Source organism: Beta vulgaris, chromosome 7 (assembly GCF_026745355.1).
Source record: "Beta vulgaris subsp. vulgaris cultivar EL10 chromosome 7, EL10.2, whole genome shotgun sequence".
Classification (NCBI taxonomy): Eukaryota; Viridiplantae; Streptophyta; class Magnoliopsida; order Caryophyllales; family Amaranthaceae; genus Beta; species Beta vulgaris.
Window position 1 is genome coordinate 6,845,518 of NC_079208.1, and position 21,244 is coordinate 6,866,761.

The 21,244-nt window shown below is 35.2% G+C and overlaps 1 protein-coding gene across 2 annotated transcripts; it reads left to right on the plus strand.

The window, feature by feature from the left end:
* Window positions 1-1,911: 1,911 nt before the first annotated feature.
* Window positions 1,912-20,161, plus strand: LOC104898523 (probable 3-deoxy-D-manno-octulosonic acid transferase, mitochondrial). Of its 2 annotated transcripts, XM_010685615.4 has the most exons (12): window positions 1,917-2,317; window positions 3,236-3,329; window positions 5,078-5,120; window positions 6,923-7,045; window positions 11,203-11,322; window positions 11,394-11,472; window positions 12,530-12,646; window positions 13,833-13,930; window positions 14,536-14,626; window positions 16,464-16,583; window positions 17,048-17,118; window positions 18,834-20,161. In XM_010685615.4, the coding sequence occupies exons 1-12, from the start codon at window positions 2,101-2,103 to the stop codon at window positions 19,017-19,019; spliced, it is 1,359 nt and encodes a 452-aa protein (XP_010683917.2). In that variant the 5' UTR covers window positions 1,917-2,100; the 3' UTR covers window positions 19,020-20,161. The 2 variants fall into 2 exon arrangements, with proteins under 2 accessions (XP_048490127.1, XP_010683917.2); XM_048634170.2 differs by lacking the exon at window positions 6,923-7,045 and having other exon boundaries at window positions 1,912-2,317.
* Window positions 20,162-21,244: the final 1,083 nt, after the last annotated feature.

A 21,244-nucleotide genomic window follows, 5' to 3' on the forward strand; every position in this document is an offset into this window, starting at 1 on the left:
TTCTCTTCACTTCGTTCCTTCATGAGTTCTAGCATCTGTTGTCCTATATTGTTCCTTCTATCATTAATGTCTTCTAGAGATGCTTGAAAAGAGTCAAGGTTTATGGTACTGGCAGTAGCAGCTTCTTTTGCTTTCCTCTTTGCTTTTTTCTGGCCATCCGGCCTACCATTTCCAATTTCTTCAGTCTGTGTATCTGGTTCCGCCTCTTAGAGCTTCCCCCGCTCTCTGAGGAACATTGAATGCCACCAGTGGGTTGCATTTTGTTCTGGTCTTCATGATTTTCCATGCATGCATTAAATTAAATCTATTACCATGATACAATTTCGAATAACTCTCATGAGTGTTGTCCTCCACATCTTCATCTGTTTGTCCACTTTTTTTTGTCTCTTAGACACTTGCCATACACACCGACCCATCTTGAAACAGTGCGATTAATGTGATCCCAACGTTTTGCAATGATTTTATAGTTCTTTCTTTCAACTCAGTTGGATTAGTATGGCGTGCAGCCTCATAAAGTTCCAAAATAGTTTTCCATAAAACTCCCAATGATTGATTAGTCCCTTTACCGGTGTCTCCACCTGCGTTGATGTAAGCAGAGACTAGAGCTTCATCTTCTTTTATATTGAAAGTCACCTTCGGAGTCTTCTTTTTGGTACTTCCTTCCGGAAATAATTGAACAACAACTTCATCAATGTCTTCTAGATGTTGGGCTCTACTTATTTCTTCATTTGGGGTCCTACTACTACTACCATCCCCTCCTGGAGAATGCTCAATTGGTTCACCACCAAAATGTTGAGACATTGGAAACATTGGAATATTTTGGGAAGTATCGTTCATTTTGGTTTGAAGAGTAATGAGGATTTTGTGGTGTTATTTGAACATTATTTTGCCTTGATTGACTACTAAAAAACTGAAATGCCATCTGAAATTGAGGATTGTTAAAAATACTTGGATCAAACTGAATATTATTTGGATTGTGATGGAAGTTTGGATCATTTTGGGCGTTTGGATTATTTATGTAATTTGGATTATTGTCATCCATAATTATCAAACTTTTAAAGAGGGAATGAATTGATATTATAGAGTAAGTAAAGAAAGAGAGAAATGTGGTAAAAAATAAGTGTGTCAAACTATGGTAAAATTGGACTCTATTTATAGAGAAAAATAAAAACATGTCCAATAGTATATTTTATTATATAAAATTTTGAATCTAAATTATTTTTATAGTTGTTGCTAAAATTAGTGGCCCTTTGAGAAAGATAATATCCAACAAAATCTTAAACAACTATCAAGTGGGGCCCAAAAAAAAAAAAATATTCAACAGATTTTTGTGAAAACGCAGCAAAGCAGTGGAAGAAGCTGCGTTTTGCAGCCCAGTCATCAACCTCTTGGGCACAAGGGCCAATGCTCCATTTACTCTACAAAAAGAGGATTTCCATCAATCCTCTTCCTAAGAGGATCCTCTTAGCAAGTTCTACAATGGAGAGGAGCTCCTTCTTGAGGAGAGAGAGAGCTAAAAGGAAGCTCTAATCCTCTTTGTTGTGGATGCTCTTACACAGTTTCTGTTCAGTTCACTTCCATTTTCAATTTGAATAAGTTCAGTTAATTCAGTTAAATATTCAGTTCAGTTTAGTTGATCAATCAACTTTTCAGTTTTTCACATTTATTTTCAGTCACAGTTTGATTCATTTCAATTGCAATTCAGTTTTAATTTTTCATTTACAATTTTTTTCAGTTTCAGTTCAGCATTTCTTAATTGATTTTAGTTACAATTACTCTCTACTCATGTTAATTCAATCCAAATTTCAATTATTTCAATTCAAATATTCAACCAACAGTATATTAACCAAACTAACTACTCTACTATTCATAATCTACTCTAAAAACTTGAGCCGAACATGCCCTAAAACTCAGGCTGAATTACCCACGGTCCACCTTCTCATCCGGACCATTCTTAACCCAACTTCCTATGCTGACTGCTGCTGTGCTGCACAGTTGCACCTACACAGTACACAGTACACCTGCGTCGATTTAGAGATCGTGGAGAGCTCATCCAGTTCTCTTCTTAGCGTTGCTCACTCACAAATCACAAATTTAAGTATGAAAACGGCGATTATGATGATGAGAGAGAGGGGAAAATTGGTATACAAATTATACAGAGCACTAACTTTCGTCATTTCTCCATTAATTCATCTTCATCTCCATTTTCGAAGATTTCGAGGTCTAGAACATTCCATTCGTTGGTCTGAACGTCTCGGCTGCCCTTCTCTTCCCCGCCCTCATGGACCTCTTCTCTGGTTTCACGCCGTTTCTCTAGGTTCTCTCTCTTTAATCTTAACTTTCAATTTTGATGATGTTTGTTTTTATATTTTCTGGGTTCCACTGAATTCTGGACATTGAAATCTATCAGTGATTTAGTTCCTTCCTATTATTATACTCGCAAATGTTTCCTTTTTTTAGTATGACATTTTTTACTTTCCTATGTTTCATATTACTCGTTACACTTCTCAATTCACAAATTCCTAGGTAATTTTTGGAGAAGAAAGAGGTAGAGAGTAAAAAGAAAAGAGACTCATATAAGAGGAGAGAAATAGAGAGAGTTTATTGCCAAAAAAGAAGTGGAAAATAATGTGAAACTTCCCACAATGAGAAGTGTAACGAGTATTATGAAATGGAGGAAGTACAATTGCGAGTATTACAAAACGGAAGAAGGGAGCGCTTGGTATGATCAATGGAAACGGAATGGAAAGGATTTAGATAAGGAGGGGAAATGGAAATAATAATTATTACATTTAATAGTTGTTTGGGGTATCCCAGCGGAATGGAAACAATTAAAAGATTTATGAGTGAGTAAGGAAACGTAATTTGTTTCCACTAGTTTGATAAGGGTAACAAATGGGAGGGATTCACCATTCCTTCCGAAAACGATATTTGTTACTTAACACTCATACCAATCAATTAGAAATGCAAACGCTCATCTGAATCCGTTTCCTACGTTAAATCTTTCTATACCAAACACCCTCGAAGTATCATTATTTGTTCATCATTTGTGATAATGTGCGATTTGGGAAATTTACTAGATTCTTTATAGGGCTATGTATTGAAATATATGAATGGTTGTTGCATGAAATATTGGTTGTTTTTGGATGAAGTTTCAGGTGATTGTTGGCTTGTTTATTATTATTTTTTTTTTTTTTTTTTATCTTGATGATGATGGTTATTTTGGGGAAAACAGGGGAAGGGATGGCAGCGATTCCAGTGATTAGACGCTGTTTGGTGGAACGCCCTGATTTCAACATACTTATGACTACTACTACTCTTTCTGCATTGTGAGTTTTGAAACTACTTTAAGATTTTAAGTATCCTGTTGTTGAGTTAGTCTTGTCTGGACCAAAACCACTTATTTAACATAGTGACCCTTTTTTTTCCATATACTAACATTATATAGTTACACTATATAGTTACTATCTACCATAGTGACTATTTTTTTTTTTAATACACTTTTTCTCACAATAGTTTATCAGGATGAAATTTTCACTTTGTGACATATTAACCTTTTTTTCACATAGTCAAACTTCACAATCTATATCTACTCATATTTTATATATATATTTTTTTATATGGTGACCTTTTTTTTTCCATAAATCACATGAATTAGCGTTAGGTCCACACTAATTTAGTGGCTATAGGACTCTAGACTAATTTAGAGGTATTTATGTCCTTGGAAATCTTTGAGTTTTAGGTTTTGATATGAAATTTGTTTTTGAAAGACATTAGGAAAAATCTTATCCAAAAATAATAGAACATTAAAGATTATCCTAGTCTAGCATTTGTAAATTGTAAATGTAGTTGGAAGGGGGTGAATAGAGGTATTGACTAGTAAGTTTAGAAGGCTATGCATGAATCGTAGTTAGGTATACAACGGATTGGATCTGGACCGAATCCAGCAGATGTGACCCACAACCGTTAGATCTATAATTTGAAATTCCAGATCCTAAAATATGGATCTAGAGTGGGTCTGGGATCCAATGCCATATCTAGTCATAGTAGAGCTGGACTATATAGCTTCCCTTTGGGAGATAGGAGGGTAGACTAGTTGGCTAGTTTTGTATATCGAGCCAAGGCTCAAATCTTACCAGCTCATTCTAGAAAGATTAACCCTTATTTCCCCCGTTCTAGGATTGGTCTTTTTCTCACCCAAAATATATACTAATCTTCGTTTCTCAATAAGTGCAACAATGTGATTTTAATGCTCACCAACACACAACTTTGATCGTTAATATTTCTAATTATGTTTTTGTAAAAGTTATACAAAGTTGATATCAAGGTTATCAAAATCGCGATTTAAATCGTAAAACCGCACGATTCTACGATCTAACTTGGTCTACATGATTTGAATCGTTATTAGAATCGCAATTGAAGAAAATCAGACATAGAATCATACAAAATCGATAGAATTGGTAAAATCGCGATTTAATAACGATTATGCATTTACCCCTTTTTTTCAACCCCATAAGATCTCATTTGTTTCCGGCTGCCACATTTTAACCCTCACGTCTCGCGCTACGCACAAATTTCTCTATCTTCTTCGGTTCTTCTTAGTGTAATATGTTTATTGAATCATTTCATTTGCTTTTGACTTATAGAAACATGTGTTTTCTATACCACTTTTATTGCCTTGATGGCATCATTTTTCATCTCATATGATTACCATAACGGCTAAAATTGAATTTTTAATGTTGTCCATTGGAAAAATAGGTAAACAGTTTACATATTTTTTCATAGAATCTTATTTCCGCAGAATTCGTAGAATCTTACGATTTTATGATCCGATTATGAGAGACCCTTCCGATTTATAGTAGAGATTTTGACAACCGTGACATATTATGAAAATTTTTATTGAAACAAATCCAACAACACTTTATATGATCATTTTTGTTTTTATATATTAGTAAAAAGTACGATCAAAGTGAAACGTGTAAATAGTGCAAAAATTAGGATGTTGACTTGGAGCACAAATTAGTTTAGCATACTCAACTGAAGAGGAACCTTTTTATGTTTATTTTTCATGTTGCAGTGAGGTTTTGAAACACCAACTTCCTCCCGCTGTCATGTATCAGGTATCCTTTTCCATTTCTATGTGCTCTTGTATAATAATTGGATGCCCCAAGTAGTAACTTCTTAGTATATGCTAGAAATTTTCCTGAAGGCAATGGAAAAAAATAATTCAAAACATTAGCACATTGGATGATGTGTGATTTGATCTTACATTCTTTTTTTTTTGTGTATTCTTTAAAATTAACGTACACAACATCTCCTTTGAAATGTATAGTATTTCTACTCGTAGAAAAGCCCTTTCCTGTTTAAAATGATGCATTGCAAAAACATTGTGATACATCTTCACCCCTGTTTGATAATCTCAATACTAGTAGCCTTTGTTTTGGACACATTACGTTAGATGCTAAAATAATTATCTAGGTTTTTTAATACATTAACTCGAGCTTTCCTCTGTTCAAAAAAAGGAAACTTGAGCTTTTCAGTACTTTTCTCTTGGAAATTTATGTATTGTTGTATCTTTCTTTCATTAACTAGCTTCTTGTTGTCTTCATTATTAATTTAGGATTTCTTTAGAGCTTTGATATTGAGAGGAGGGATGCTAAGTTCATCATTTTATTTAAAATCATGTTCTAAAAGAAACTCAATTTTGTTACCTTCATGTGGCGTTGCTAAAATTCAATCTATGCTTGTCCCAAGAAATAGCGGATGGGATCTCTTCATGTTATTTTCATTATTCATTTGGTTTATACTCAGTTACTCACTTTGTTCTCTTTAATCTACACACTTTGTACTTCCGCATTATTCACATACTCCACTTTGATTATTGTGATATGATTACCAAGCCAAGAAGCTTAGGAATCAATGTTGTCACACCAATCTTGAATTTATTCTGGAGTAAACAAGTATAAAGAACTTCAAGAAACAAAAAACTCAAACAAGAAACTTCAAAAATGGATATTTCTTTGGTTAATGATCACTCCTGAACCCTAATCAATTAAGTTGCTTGGCATTAATCAATAAACACTCTTGAATAGAGATTAATGGACGAAAGATGCTTATAAAAAGATCACAAACAATATTGACGGTTGTGTAAAATAAACTCCTAACTTTCATTAATCTTGAAATAGCCTTATATAGGTGTTTACAAGAGTCCTATATGAACTAAAACAAACAAGATGAGTATGAGCAATAAAGGGTAAACATAACTAATAACCTACTATGCTTGCAGGCCAAGTAAACCATCAAATACCCTTTTACTTGCGCGCAAAGCTAATACCATGCATAACAACTTCCTTTCTCTACTCTAATTAGAAGTCCTAAGGTGCATAAAGTAAGAAAAACCTCTCCGAAGTTGAAAAGTAAAAAGTTACAAGCAAAAGAGTACTAAACAATAAAACACTAGTTTACATAGAACTCCTAACAGAACTAGGAAGCTATTCATATGGACTAGTCCTAATAGAACTAGTACTAAGTATTTTGAGCCTTCATTCATCTTCATCTTCGAGACACGTCACCAAGGTAACAAAAGCTTGATGTTTAGCCATGAGATCGAACCCCATGCTTTCTATAGCCAATGTAATTGGCTCTTCTAGTATAGTGCCTTTGAATCCGCACCATATTGTTTGGTTGCTTCTTCTCACAAGTGTGCTAAGTGCTAAGTGCTAACTGCTAACAACAAAGATTTGATGAGTTTCGTTACTGTGTATGTAGCATGTTTAGAAATTTGTATGTATAATACACATATTTGATTTTCTCCATCTTTTCCAAAATGTCATTTGTTTTCCTCTCATCCTTTCTCTTTTAATTCTTGAGCGGCAAATATTTTTATTCACTTCCTAAACACTCAACCTACCCCTTGTGCCAGTTTGCTCCACTAGATTTACCTGCTGTTGTGAGTGCTTTTCTGAGCTACTGGAAACCAAATGCTGCTATTCTCCTCGAGAGTGAATTGTGGCCAAATGTTGTAATGGCTGCCTCAGAAAGTAAGGTAAGTCCACACCAAACTGAAAATGTTTGCTCATTGTATGATTGGATTTGTCATTATGTTTTGGCTTTATAGTTGTGAGGTTGTTTATGGTCTGTTGTGAAGCTGGTCTTTATATAATTAACTCGAAGCCCCTGTTTGGCTAAAGAAAAACAAGTGCTGGAAACGGAATTGGTATCTTGATTCTGTTCTACCTTATTTGGCTGAAGGGTCATGGAAACCCACTTCGTTTCTTGACCTTAATCAAATCCCCTGATTTGTTTTCGCAACATATGGGCTAGTGTATTATTACCTCTTTTGAGCCAGAAGGAAAGCTCGAGGCGTCACTGTACCCGTCTCCTCTTTCTCTCTCATCCCCATTTCCAATCCCTCTCCTCTCTCTCTCATATCGATCTTTCCCTGTGTTCATCTTATTTCTTTCATTGATAACAAGCAAGAGATTGCAAGTTTATGGGCAATTATAAGCATGGTAATTTGCAATCCTCATCTCTGTCAACAAAGATTATTGGAGCTTTATCCTCACATTCAAAATTTCTTATGTTTAAAACAAGCAAACTTTTTGCAAAAATTATTTCGGTTTTCATAGTTGATCTATTTTTTTCTTTGAATTTTTAGGGTTTTGATTTTAACCGGAATTTCAGTTTCTGAATTTTCCAGATTGCAATTTTCAGGCAAATTCTGGAATTTCAGTTTTCAATATTTTACCTAAATTATTGTCTTTTTTGCTAGAATTTTCCTTCTTTTTCAGCATTTTTTCGGTTAATTCTTGCACTTTTTTGGTTTTTCTTTTTTGTTAACTTTTTCTTTTGGTCTTCGTGCTGAACATTAATAGCTTTGAATTAGTGATTGATAGATTTCTGAAATATGCAGTTTAGGCTGTCATGTTTTAGCATCAAATCAATCTAGTACTTCTTCAAAACTTTACAGTGAACCAAACAAAGGAATAAAATGGCTTAAATTAAATTCTAGCTTGATTGTTTCGATTCCATTTCTTGTCCTACAGTGGAATCAAAGAGGGTTATTGTAGAAACTTTCAGATGTTTAACTGCTCTCCCTTTAATACAAAATTTCCCTGTTTATGGGTAAATTAGGTCAATGGGAATCATAGTTCGAAAATGCGGTTCCGACGGTAACGGTCATAACGGGGATGTTGCGGTTGTTATATCATCAAATATCGGCTTAGACCATAAGATATCTTTAGAACCTATCTAAATGCGGTTTTTTTTACCCCTTTACGATGCGCGTAATATCGGTTAGGTAGATTTGAAAACCTTTACAACATGGGCAATACGATACGATGCGGCCTTGTTTTGACACCATGATGGGAATGTAGTGGCCTTTACTAATAAGGGGGGCCCTATAAACAAGACAAAGTTAGAGGGAGCAGATGAAGCTTCCTCTTTGACCATTTCAATTTATCAATCTAGTCAAACTTCAGGGAAGTTTAGTGAAGAGGGGAGTTGGAGCCAATGACATGCAAGTGATAGTAAAGAATATCTTGTAAATCATTATTTTGGTATGTTTTGTATTGTGTATATTTGATTGGCATCTCTGTAATAGCAAACCCTCACCCACTCACTCCCAGCAGCTGTTCAGATTGCTGCAACGCTCAGCCACCATTGTCCAAGTCATGTTGTCGTTTTTTCACTCCTACTGTTTACCCTCTTAATGTCAGCTGCCATCTCTTCTCCTCGCCTGATGCAGGAAAGTAGGAACTCACTCAATAATGGTGAAGAATGAGGATTTCGGAGTTCCAGCACAAAACTAAGGATAGAAAAGAAGATTTGACAGAGAGAGAGAATAGAGAGGAAATGTGGAGAGAGTAAGACAAGTTTGTATTAATTTCTACATACCTTTTACAAAGACCCAGATGTATTTATATACAGATCAACTACCATTTAACAAACTCTAACAAACTTCTAAGTTTCCTGCTAAAAACACAGCTAAACATTATGTATCAAATACATTTTGGTATATATAAAATATAGTTTAACATACTTTCCCCCCGAAAAATAGACTTGTCCTCAAGTCTTCATTGACAGTTAGCAACAAAGTCAGGAAATTGCTGTTATCAACTGCCAGGTAGCATCACTAGCAGGGTAACCCTCCTAATAAACCAAGTATTGCACAACTGCAGTATGTTGAGACTTAACCACCCTTCTGTCTAATAAAGCAGCTGGTTTCACGGCTAAGTGAGAAACTCTATTACCTGACCACTAGAGTGTAATGTGGAGACAGAGGTAATGTACCCCTGAAAGGCTTCAACTGGGAAGCATGAAAATTTTATGCACTTGAGCATGATCAGGGAGAAGTAATTAATAAGCCATAGCTCCAATCTTGTGCTGCACTTGAAAAGGGATAAAGTATTTATGTGCCAGTTTCTTATTAGACCTGGATTGTACTCTGTCTATAAGGTTGAAGCTTCAACCACACCCAATATCCTTCTAAGAAAGATCTTTCAGACCTATGTCTATCAGCCAAATTCTTCATTCTACTTTGAGCTTGATGTGGATGATATTTCAGAGTATCAATTGTAGTTTCCCTTCTTAAAGACCTATCAACAGTTTCAACGAAAGTTTCTCTTGGAAGATAGGGCAGATGTTATGGAGGTGGTTGTTTGCACACAATTTCATATGGAGTAATTTAGAAGAAGAGTGAAAAGAAGTATTGTACCACCTTTCAGCCAAAGCAAGCCAAACAAACAAATCTTTAGGATGCTCTCCACACATACTGCGAAGATCATTCTTCAAGCACCTATTAACCACCTCAGTCTGCCCATCAGTTTGGGGGTGACAAGCAGGATTAAGCAGCAAGTCAGTACCTTGAAGAGTAAACATATCTTTCTTAAAGTGACAGAAAAAAACAGTATCTCTGTCAATCACAGTAGAGAGAGACCTGCCATGTCTTTTTAAATTTAGAATCCAAATAGAGCTCAACTTCAAGTGCAGTAAAAGGATGAGAAAGAGAAAGAGCCATGAAATGAGCATATATGCTCATCCTATCCACCCACCACAATGATGACATGCCTGCCTTGAGATACAGGGAGTCCAGCACTCCAGTTATAAAATCCAAATGGACATCAAGCCAAACATGTAGGAATAGGCAAAGGATGTAAAAGACCAGGAGAAGTAGCATTGTCAGATTTACTAGCCTGACAAGTAATGCAATGCCTAATGAAGTGTTTAACATCCCTAGATAGACCTTTCCAAGTAAACAAGGCCTTAATTCTTTGGTAAGTAACATCTCTACCAAAACTTTCTTTAGGATTAACGCCAAAACTAGTGTTATGGAACATTCTCTTCTTTCTTCACGTCGTCGGAACAAAGTTTGGCTATTTTTGACATGGTAGATGAAAGCGGCTGTTTCTTTCACTTGCTTCTTTTTGTCTACCTAGGATGTTTTGATCCTACAAGAAAGTAGCCATATGTCGGACTGGAATTAAACCGTCGTTTTCAGATAAAAAGAATCAAGTTAAAAAAACCCTTGAAGCTTTCATATACTATGTTAAAAATAGCTAATCTTTGTTTGGACGACTTGAAGAAAAGTTTTGTCGAAAATAATGAATGGAAAAAATGTTCTGCAACGCTAGTTTTTGCATTGTGTGACTATTATGTTCCTGAAAGCAAATCATTCCAGTTATATAGTGAGACCTGTTTAACATTCTGTTCTAGAGAGGCAGTGGAGGTCCTCGGCATGGAAGACCTGGGGAATGACATTGCCCAGTTTTCCCCCTTCTGTTATTGAACTTAGAGATAGATATGAGGCAGAGAGAGGAAAGCGAGGTCCTGTTTTGTCTTGTGCAGATCAGAAGAGGATCTTGAGTAGGATGGCAGTAGAAGACGATGAGAACATAATTCAGATCAGAAAGCTGCTTCTGTATTTTGTCATTGATCTATTTCTTCTCTCTTCAACCAAGAAAAACCCAATGAGTAAATTATAGCAACGCGTTGAAGATCTTGACCAGCTTGAGGCCATATATTGGCCTAAGTCCACCTTGGACTACACGCACGAGTCGATGGGTAAGCTAAAGGTTCAGACTAGGCTTACTAATAAACATAGGAGCTGCCATCTTAGAAAAGTGTTCGCATCTTTGCGGTAGCCTTGGTCATTACTATCTTGGGTGTTCATGATAATTTGTTTTAACACTTATTTCTTTGCAGATAACGTTGTCTTTGCTAAATGCTCGAATGTCTGAAAGATCTTTTAGACGGTGGTCTGCACCTGCATTGTCTCCACTAATTGCCTTGATGCTGTCAAAGTTTTCATTGATCGTGCCATTGGTATAGAAACATCCTTTATGTTTGAATTTACTATCTGCTCTTCTTTTATCTGAACTTTGTCAGTCCCACAGAGTACGAGAGAGGCTATCCACTTTCAGCTACTACAAGCGCCACCATCTATAGTCAGCAATTCTGCTGATCTGAAATATTGTAAGAACATCATTGTCTTTGTTTGTTGGATTAATCAGTCTTTGTTTCATGGTAAGTTTGTGGTATTAAATATTGATTTATGAATGGAAGTCTCACTGTAATACTTTCTCTTCGTATCCTTTTATTTCTTGTGGCTCAAGAGTTGTGATAGAGAATTCCCAATTCCACTCTGATTGTGAGTTTTCTTTGCTTCTTATTGGTGCCAAAGTTATTGAACAAGATGGCACAACCAATGTTATATAACTGCTTGGCGACCAGAATAATTTGCAATAATAATAGTGCACTGAAACTGTCAATAGTCTCGTTTCTTTAGACTTGCGGATGAAAAAATATAACTAAATTAAATCTAGATTGAGGCCAGAATTGTGGTAGATCTTTGATTAGATGGGAGCACTAATTGCTTTTTTTTTTTTCCATTTGAAGTGAATGCTTTACAGTTAAGTAGATCTTTTACAGCTAACTGATCCTCTAGAGACCATGTATTGTGTCACTAAAGAGCTTTAAAGGGAGTATTAGTATAATAACCTTAGCACGATAATAACCAAGGAACTTTGATTTCTAGCAAAGTATTTGCATTCACTTGAACTTCTTGCCAGAAATAAATGCTTAACAACCAGAATATCTGCAATAATTCTAGCACAACAAAGCGGTCAATAGTCTTGGTTTTTAATTGGCCTCTGACTAATGGATAAAAACTAATAGTATGAACGTCTTGGTCTTGTCCACATAAATTTGAGAGATGGATAGTTAAAGTTAGTTATAACTAAGCATGGAAAACTTTATAGTCCAAAGTTGTTTTGATCTTCAGTGACAGGTTGAAAGTTCTTGTCCTCATAAATTTGCTCTTGGCTTTGCTTATTCTCTTATCACGACGATAAAGGGTGTTTCTAGTTCTGAGATGTTGCAGTTACAAGTCCAATTATGGAGTTCTTTTTTCTTCTTTTATGTGAAATATAAGTTTTGATGCATCTTTATATGCTTTTGACTATGATGGAATGTTCTAATAGCAAGAGAAGTGTTGAAGGGTTTATTAGTCTTGATCATTTGGCTGTTTCAGGTGTTGGAGAAATTGCGGCTTCAACGAATGCTGTGAAAGATATAGAAGATTTGCGGAAACAAATGAGGTATAGGAGGGTTTGGATGGCTTCTTCTGTACATGAAGGAGAACTTGAAGGTTGGTGTTCGAATTTCTTCTTCATCTCCAAGTTTACCACTGTTTCCATACAAATGCATGAATCTGTAGCTTGGCATTGAAACTATGCTACATGTACTCAGGTATGAATATCGGATAAAGGGTCAAGTGTGGATTCGAGTGTCCTGTGATTTTGTAAGTTATGGACATTGAAGCTCCACCCTAAATCAGGACATTGGTACGGGTTTATGACAACTATAAAATAAGATTATCTTAAAATTGCTCGTCGATATACTTTCAATTTATAACTTTCTCAAGTCTGATTTCTCTAAGTCATGGAATAGTGTAGTTGATAAGTGTATTCCTTCTTGTTTGAAATACCCAAATTGGAGCTGAAAAGTCAAGGTTTAATATATAGATAAAGTAAAAAATAAAAAGAACAAAATGCAATAATTGCAACCCTTCCCCACATGAGTTTAGATTACCTAAAAATAACAAACCAATGCCTGTATCGATCTTCTTTGGAGGAACTTTCTCTATAAGCATATCTTTTGCAACAAACTTCATGATGATGTTGTTGATGCCCACATCCAACTGACTGTACCCTAAGGTTCGGAGCTCTGGGCAAGTAGGAAGTGGGTAATGTTTTATTTTTATTTTTATGAGAAGCTTATAGTTCACATCATTCTTTGCAATAGATCATTGGTAAATCACATGTTTCCAGCTAAGTTAGGCATGTTAGCTCTTAAGATTTTTACAAAGAATGAAACCATTTAACATCCTAGGTAGCTCATGAGGTATTTTACCTCCTCCTCTCACTTATTTTATTACTAAGTACAATATTTAGTTGTGAATGTCCTCTAAGATGGATGAGCTTGAACTTTGTCATGAAACTGTTGTCACAAAGTTCTGTTTGTCTTTACTTTTTTGGGAAGTTGGGGTAAATGGCTGAAATTTTTATGAAATTTTCTTGCATGGTCAGAAATTTATTAATATTGTGGAAACGAATTCTCTGAACTTGTTTTATTCCTTTCTAGCTTAAGAGGGTTTTGCATGGGACTTGATTCAAGCTAAGCTGCACCTTATCCTGTTATTTTTTATTGAAATTGGGGTTGGTTTGCTAAAATGTGATTTTCTTAACTACATTCTTCATGCATCTGAAATTTTTTCTTCCGGAGTTTTTGTTGTTGATCATATAGTTGTCTCAAGTCTTGCTCTTTTTTTCTAGTGATGCTTCGAGTTCATGAAACACTGGTCCGAAGCCACTCAGACTTACTGACAGTTATCATTCCCCGACATCCACGACATGCCTTGGACTTTTGCCAGGTAAAGTAATTATGGATCTCTATTAATCTGTATTTTTACTTTAAGTTCTTTCGGACTATATTTTATTAAATTATGAAATTCACACTAGTTCCTGTTTCTTACCCCTACACAAGGATGGATGACATTGGGCACATGGTATTCTGCAACTTAAGTTGGTTTCTTATTTTTCTGTCTCTTGTATAAACATCATATGTTTGATTTCTATGGTTGCATTCTACAATATGCAATGCTATTTCCGGCTACAGGTAGAAGCTTTTGTGGGGTTTAAACACCCAGCATATAGGTTTCATAGATAACCAGGAAAACATGACTTCAGTGGAGAGTACTTTACTGCCTACTGTCTTTTTTGATTTGCAGCTCTCACTTACAATGAAAGCAAAAAATACTCATTTTTCATGTTGGCATCCATTGACATATAAGTATAAACAGATGTTAGTACACTCCAGTATGTATTTTACAAGGCCAATACAGCACTTCTATGCTGTCACTTTTTTGCCTAATTACCGGGCTTAGCTATTTTATTATAGGCTGGCTGATTTTACTGGTGAAGTGGAAATATCTTCTTTCAGATGACTTATCGTATAATCTTGCTTTATATCGTGCAGGCATCAAAGAAACAAGGATTGACTGTAGCTGTGAGGTCTGTTGGGGATAAACTTACATCAGAAACAAATATTTATGTGGCTGATACATTAGGTGAACACTTACTTGTTCATTTCCTTCTTGTTCGCGGTATCTAAACATTGCTGTGCTCTCCACTCCATAGATAAAAAAAAAAACATTAGGTGGACACTTGCTCCTTTATTTCCTTGTTGTTACTGGCATCTGAGTGAGTTATTTAAAGTTACTCTATACTTACATTCTAGTCCTTCTGTGCTCCCCACTCCATAAATAAAATAAATACAACAAGAAAAAGGAATGCAAGATACATAAAAGAATCCAAACTTCATTGAAGGATCATAAGCCACTAACTTATCTAGTGGCAGCAACATGACGCATAATTCTTAGCAAATGGAATCATTGAGAAAGACGTGTTTTTGTCGCGGCATTTCTGTAATGGGGTGGAATGAAAAATCAATCCATTAAACTTGGCCAATCTGTAGCGCAGCTGTCTAGTTTTAAAATGTAATTATTCATACACTTGGTCTTGTAAAATTAGGCAGCTGCTCAAGGCCAATATTAAGAAGAGAACAGATCATCTTTGTGAATAGAGTGACTAGAATCTATTTAGTGACCAGTTTAATCCATTAAGTTCTTACATTCTTTAATTCATTTAGTGACTAGTATGATCTCTTTAGTGACTAGTTTAATACATTCGGTAAGACTGTCAGGTTAGTTTATAAAATTGTTCGTTGTAGTTCGAGATTCAAAGGGAAATGAAGGAAGGGGAAGAGAAGAAACGACTAAGTTGGCGCAAAATGTCTAGGGATAGTGTTGGGTCAAAGTGAGATGAATAGGCTTGTTAGAAGGATGTAGGCTAGGTTTGTCTATTTTTATGTTAAATTTAGACCGCCTATTCTAATAATTTGTGTTATTTATATTGTGACCTTCATGTTCTCATGTCCTTATTTTTGATTATTATTACTCTTTTTTCATTTTTTCCTTATACTTAATTGTTTCTAGCAATGCTGCAAATGAGATGATTTTCCGGTGGACTGCATTTGAGAGTAAGCCATTTATCTTTTTAAAGCATAGGAATAGATAATAATAAAGAACTACAAACTGTTAGATATAGATACAATTTCTTCAAAGAGCTAACTAAAGTCTAGCTCATACTTTTGAGGATGAAATTCCATTAATCTTTTATGCGGTTGCATGTTGCAACATGACCATTCGTACTAGTCAGTGTCTTCCTCTTATAGCTTAGTACGTTTGCTACTAATTCTTCCATCGAAGAGGTGTTTCAATAATGTTTTCCTTATTGGACATATGAGCTTTAAGTCAATAATGTTTTTTAAAAACAACTATAACAGATCCAATATGTTCTGCAATGAAGATTTCTCAAATATAGGTCTGTAAGTGGCAGTTTTACTGTGATGTAAGTAGTAAAAATGCAGAGGTTTTGCTCAACAGTAAGAAACCACTCTCTTTGGCCTAGAGAAGGCATCACAGTCTCCATTTTGTTTTGTCCAACTTTTACTGTTCTGCTGTTTCCATGTTTTTCTTTGGCAAATGCATAATTATTTGATTCTCTCCCTACTGTCCATATGCTAACTCGCTGTTGACTACATCCTATAAAGTAATTGCACTCCTTATGTTTTTGGTCAGAAGTCAACTCTTAGATTCTTCCGGTCGGTTACAGTTCGAGATACTCTGGGAGAATGTGAAAATAAGAAAACACTATAAAAGTACAAGCTATACCTTGTGCAAGTAATGCATGGTGGTCTTATCTAGTAGGAAACATATTGCAAAGATAATTATATAGGCTCAAACTAAAAAGGTTTTTGACCGAGTTTCATTGCTCTCAGGTGAGGCTTGAGAGCGCAATTCTTGACTTTGAAATTTGAACATTAAAATTTGATTGATTTTGCAGGTGAACTGAGAGAGTTCTATCGGTTGGTTCCCATTTCGTTAATTGGGGGGTCTTTCCTACCGACTTTAGCAGGTCATAATATTTCAGAAGCCATGGTAGCTGGATGTGCTGTTCTGACAGGTTGATTCTTTTGCCAACTATCCTGTTGCATCATGACCGTACTTCCACAAATTGAGCCACATGTTAATTTTCCTCTGAACAGTTCAAGTGATCCGAGTAGAACTTAATACGCAGTTTGTGCCAAAAAGATTGTTCAATTTAAATTTTGGTGGGACTCGTATCACAAAATTGTGGGTTGTAAACTCAGAGCAGCTTGTTAAACATTCAGAACCAGTTTTAAATCTCGGGTGCAGTCGCAATTGTGGAAGTGGTCAAGAAACCACTTTCACGGGCAATGCAGAGGGTTTATGCTCTTGCGGCCTAATATATCGGCCTCGATGCAGTCGAGATTGAAAACTATGGTTCAAAAGGTCTCTGTGTTACCTTTTGAATGCTCTAAACAGAACAGTGTCAGGTTATTTCTGGTAAAAATGTATCAATTTTTTGAATTACTGTAATTGAAATAATTGGCGTGCTAATTTCAGGTCCTCATGTTGGTCACTTTACACACATGGTATCAGCTATGCAGAGCTTCAATCCTTTGTCCATTCTACAGGTTTGGAAAATGAACTTTTCTATTGCTCTTGTATCTCTTGTAAAGTTTATTTGTTGATTGCTTGGATATATAGTAATTTCAAGTGCACGTGGTCATGGTAACTAGATAATATCCATGCTGAAGATGCAGTTCTTTGAGCAGTGAGGTTTTTTAGGCCTTATTTATATCTTTTTTGTTTTATGGTTGTCAAGATTCAAAGTGGATCCTATGAGCACTACGAGAAGTTTAGGCCAGATCTCAAAAACAATGGAAGCAAACTTTCTCATGTATGACCTTCTATTGGAAATAGAAAAAAGCACTTAGAGATCAACGATTTTTAGATCTTATACGGAAAAGCCACAGACCATTCGCATTATCCATGCAAGCGTTCCCTCGAGTGAATCCAAAATTTAAAACCCTAATTTAACCCGGGTCTTCTTTGATATTCTCTAAATGTTAGCCAAATCAACAAAGAAATGAAATAACTTTTTAAGGTTATAATGAGTTTCTATACTCTTTCAAATAGATAAATAATGATAAGGGATCTAGTTTTTAGATGTTAGCCAGATTAACAAAGAAATCACATAGCTTCTGTAGTTTTCATCATAGTCAATATCCTGATCCCTTTCACAAAAAAAGCAAATAGGTTCTATGCAAAGATATGATGGATAAATCCTGATCTCTTGTATCTGGGAAGAACTTAAAATAAGGTCCTTACAAGCTTTTTAAAATAGCATGGCCAAATCAATCAATGGCTAGGACATATATTCAGGCCACCCATCTATAAAACTCTCTTGCATAATTTGAGGATGATTTTGCATGATCAAATCATCGCCTTATATAATTTGTGGAATCTCTTATAAGACAAATAAACAAAGAATTTCCGAAATAAGTCCTACCTAGATGAGTCTTATTTGTTGTGGATGGGAAGATATTCTACCATTTATATTGCATGATATGGGGGAAGTCTTTCATATGATAGACATTTAGGACCTTAGGGATCTAGGTCACTGAAGTTGCTCTAAGCTATTGGATCAATTTATTTAAGGACAACTCCTGCACTGCTTGCAAAGCCAGCCCTATGGCCTCATGCCAACTTTTATTCTGAAGCAAGCACCGAAGCCATTCGATCTGCAGATCTTTTCTCATGCATCAGGAATAATGCTTTGATCTCAGTATCACTAATGGAGAAATGAGAATGTTCCGTTGGGCATAAGTTAAATTAAAATTTTGAAATTCTGTATGTCAATTTGAAATTCTGATATTATTTCATTACTTGAATAGCCTACCCTCATACATTCTTTCTCATCTAAATATTGAAAAATATACATACTCCATTCTATAAAAATGAAGCATAGGTGGTAGGCACGTGGATGAAGGAGAGGAGAGAGAGAGAAAAAAAAAAAAAGGGACTCATGTGATGAAGATAGAGAGATTGATGGAGAACTAATTGCCAAATAAAGTAATGTTTCATTTATTTTGAAATGGCCTAAAACTGTAAGTGTTTTATCTATTCTAGAACTTGGAAATATTATTTTTTTCCATGTGGGCAGTGCGCGACCTATTAGGTTGAAGAACCATTCTTAAGTTGTTTGTGTATCTATAAGAAAACAGATCTTGTGTGGGGTTTAAATTATTAAGGGATTTATTCTTGTTTTGATTTTATGCTATCCCTTCATTGATCATTGCCTTAGTATTTCAAATTTAATGCGTCCCATTCTCATTACTTTGTGCAGGTTTCGGGAGAAGCAGAGCTAATAAAAGTCCTCCAAGAACTCCTAAGTGATCCCATTAGTTTGGAAGTTCGGCAATCAGCTGCAAAACAAGCATTTTATGCACTGTCTTGTGGGGTTCTGTCACAAGTGTGGATACAACTAAATTGGTTTGTTTTCACAAGGCTTCGTATTGGAGTGGTGAAGTAGACGTGACAGCATGAAGCCTTTCTTCTCTACTCAATGATGCCACCCTGGTGTCCACAACCTATTCTCGCTAGCACGAGTTATGGCAAGTTATGATCTTGACTTGCTGTTACATTCCTAACGAGTTCATTCCAAACCTAACACAAGGTTGCGACTGCATGTGGAAGGTTTTGGTAAGTGAGATTCGGACCCCCTCGTCGATGATGGTCATGATGTCTTCGATTTCAAAGGGATGATACAACAAAGATGGGCCCATGTTATCAATCATCATGGGCATGGAGCAAACTCTGCTTGATCATCTCTTCCACTCATAGTCATTCCTTGGATATGGGCTACATCATGACCGTCATATCAAACCGCCAGCCGCCAGGAGTTCCCAGCTAGCCCATCACCCCAAATACCATGAAGGCATTGACACTAGCTCTTCTATTTCATCCTTGTAGGCTTTTATCATGTTCCTTAAATCTAGCTATGCAATTACCTAAGTTTTAGTTTCACTATGCACAACCTGGTCAAAAGCTCGATTCTAATGAAAAACGAGGAAGATAAGACCTTTCGAAAAATGAGTCGTCATGTGGCGTATGCGCGCATTAAGTGTGGTTGTCCATGTGCAAGGACGGTTTGAAACAATAATAAAAAGATCCGGATTGAAATCGACATGATACAAATGACAAAATGATATCAAAACATACTATGACAAAATGACATCAAAGTAGAGTTCAAATGACATGATTTAAATGATAAAAAAAACATTAGATTTATGTTATTATTCATGTAGTCCATGTCATTTTTGTTTGAATTTGTTTTATTAGGTGTCATAGGTTATGTGTGAGATTTTGTTATTGAATAAGTTATGGTGTAAGAGCATGGTTAATCATGAGCGGATGTTAAAGAATAAGGGTAGCTTGCAAACTATTCGAGCTCCACATGGGCGACACTCTAGAGATGGCATGTGGATGGAGAAGAGAAGCAAGAGAATCCTTCAAATACAGAGTATTCATAATTTCGGCCAATGTGCCAAAAGGTGGGAACAAATGTATTTTTCTTTTTTTTTTTTAGTTTCAATTCATCATATTTCTGATTTCCTTTGTTATTTGTACCCAATCTAAGGATTATCATGGTTGGGGAAATATGGGAGGAGATCGTTAAGGAAATATGTAATAGAGAGAAAATAAAAGTGAGGTGCAAGGAGGGAAAATATTAAGAGCATGGGATTTTCCTCTTGAATGTTAGTGCTTTAACATGTTATATCTAATATGTATTCTTATAAATTTACAGTTAATAATAATACTCAATCAATAAATTTAAAGAATAATGTACCCAAGACAAACAAATTTATTTAATTTATCAAATAAATCATGACCAAGATTGCAAAGTTTTACTAGTTTATTTTCTTTTTAGGTTGTCCTTTATTAATATGTTTTTTTTTCCTTGTTTTTAGAATGATTTTATCAGTTGTTTATTATTATGTTGACCTTTTCATATTATTTTTTTTGGTCCACAACATTAACTTCAATACAATATGTCAATAAATTAATATTTTCTCTTTCCTTTCATGATTTACATACTTATTTTTTAAAAAAAACAATGTGTTCAAAGAAGTTAAACTAATCAAAATCGGAAGAGTATGTGACAAAGAGTGAGTTAGACATAATTGAATAACTCAATATCAAGTAATATTATATTTATTTTGCAACTTACAAAAATTAGAAGAGTTGTGCTTATTTTAAAACAGAGATCGGGAAAGGATAAGTCCTACTCCCTCTGCTTTTTCTTATTTGCTACATTTTTCAAAAAGGGTTGCTTTTTTTATTTGCTACATTTCTTTATAAGGAGATTTGGCCCATCAAAAAGTAATAGTATTAAATTTGTTTTCCCTTTTCTTCACCAAAAAGTACTACTTTTTTCCTTTTTCCCACCCTATTTAATGCTAAAGGGGTCAAAAAGTACAATAAAAAAGAATGAAAGAACATCTCCTAAATTCTTGTGTAAACCAAAATGTAGCAAATATATAAAAGCGGAGGGAGTAGTTCTTTTGGGCACAGTTTCAGTGTAGTTTAGCTACTTTATTTTTATAGTTTTTCTTAAGTTTAGTTCAATTTAGTTTGATTCAATTCAGTATAGTTCAGTTCGACAGAGAAGAATAGGGTTTAATACAACAAAACTAGAGGTCAATTGGAAATTGACCAAATGAAATGTAAAAATGTCAAGGACCAGGTGATTGGTGG

What these genes read in the sequence shown, in the direction of transcription:
- LOC104898523 (XM_010685615.4), top strand. Translation starts at nt 2,101, where the DNA reads ATGAAAACGGCGATTATGATGATGAGAGAGAGGGGAAAATTGGTATAC. An exon ending in GTTTCACGCCGTTTCTCTAG is followed by an intron (nt 2,318 to 3,235) that starts GTTCTCTCTCTT and finishes TGGGGAAAACAG; the next exon opens with GGGAAGGGATGGCAGCGATT. An exon ending in TTATGTGGCTGATACATTAG is followed by an intron (nt 14,627 to 16,463) that starts GTGAACACTTAC and finishes TTGATTTTGCAG; the next exon opens with GTGAACTGAGAGAGTTCTAT.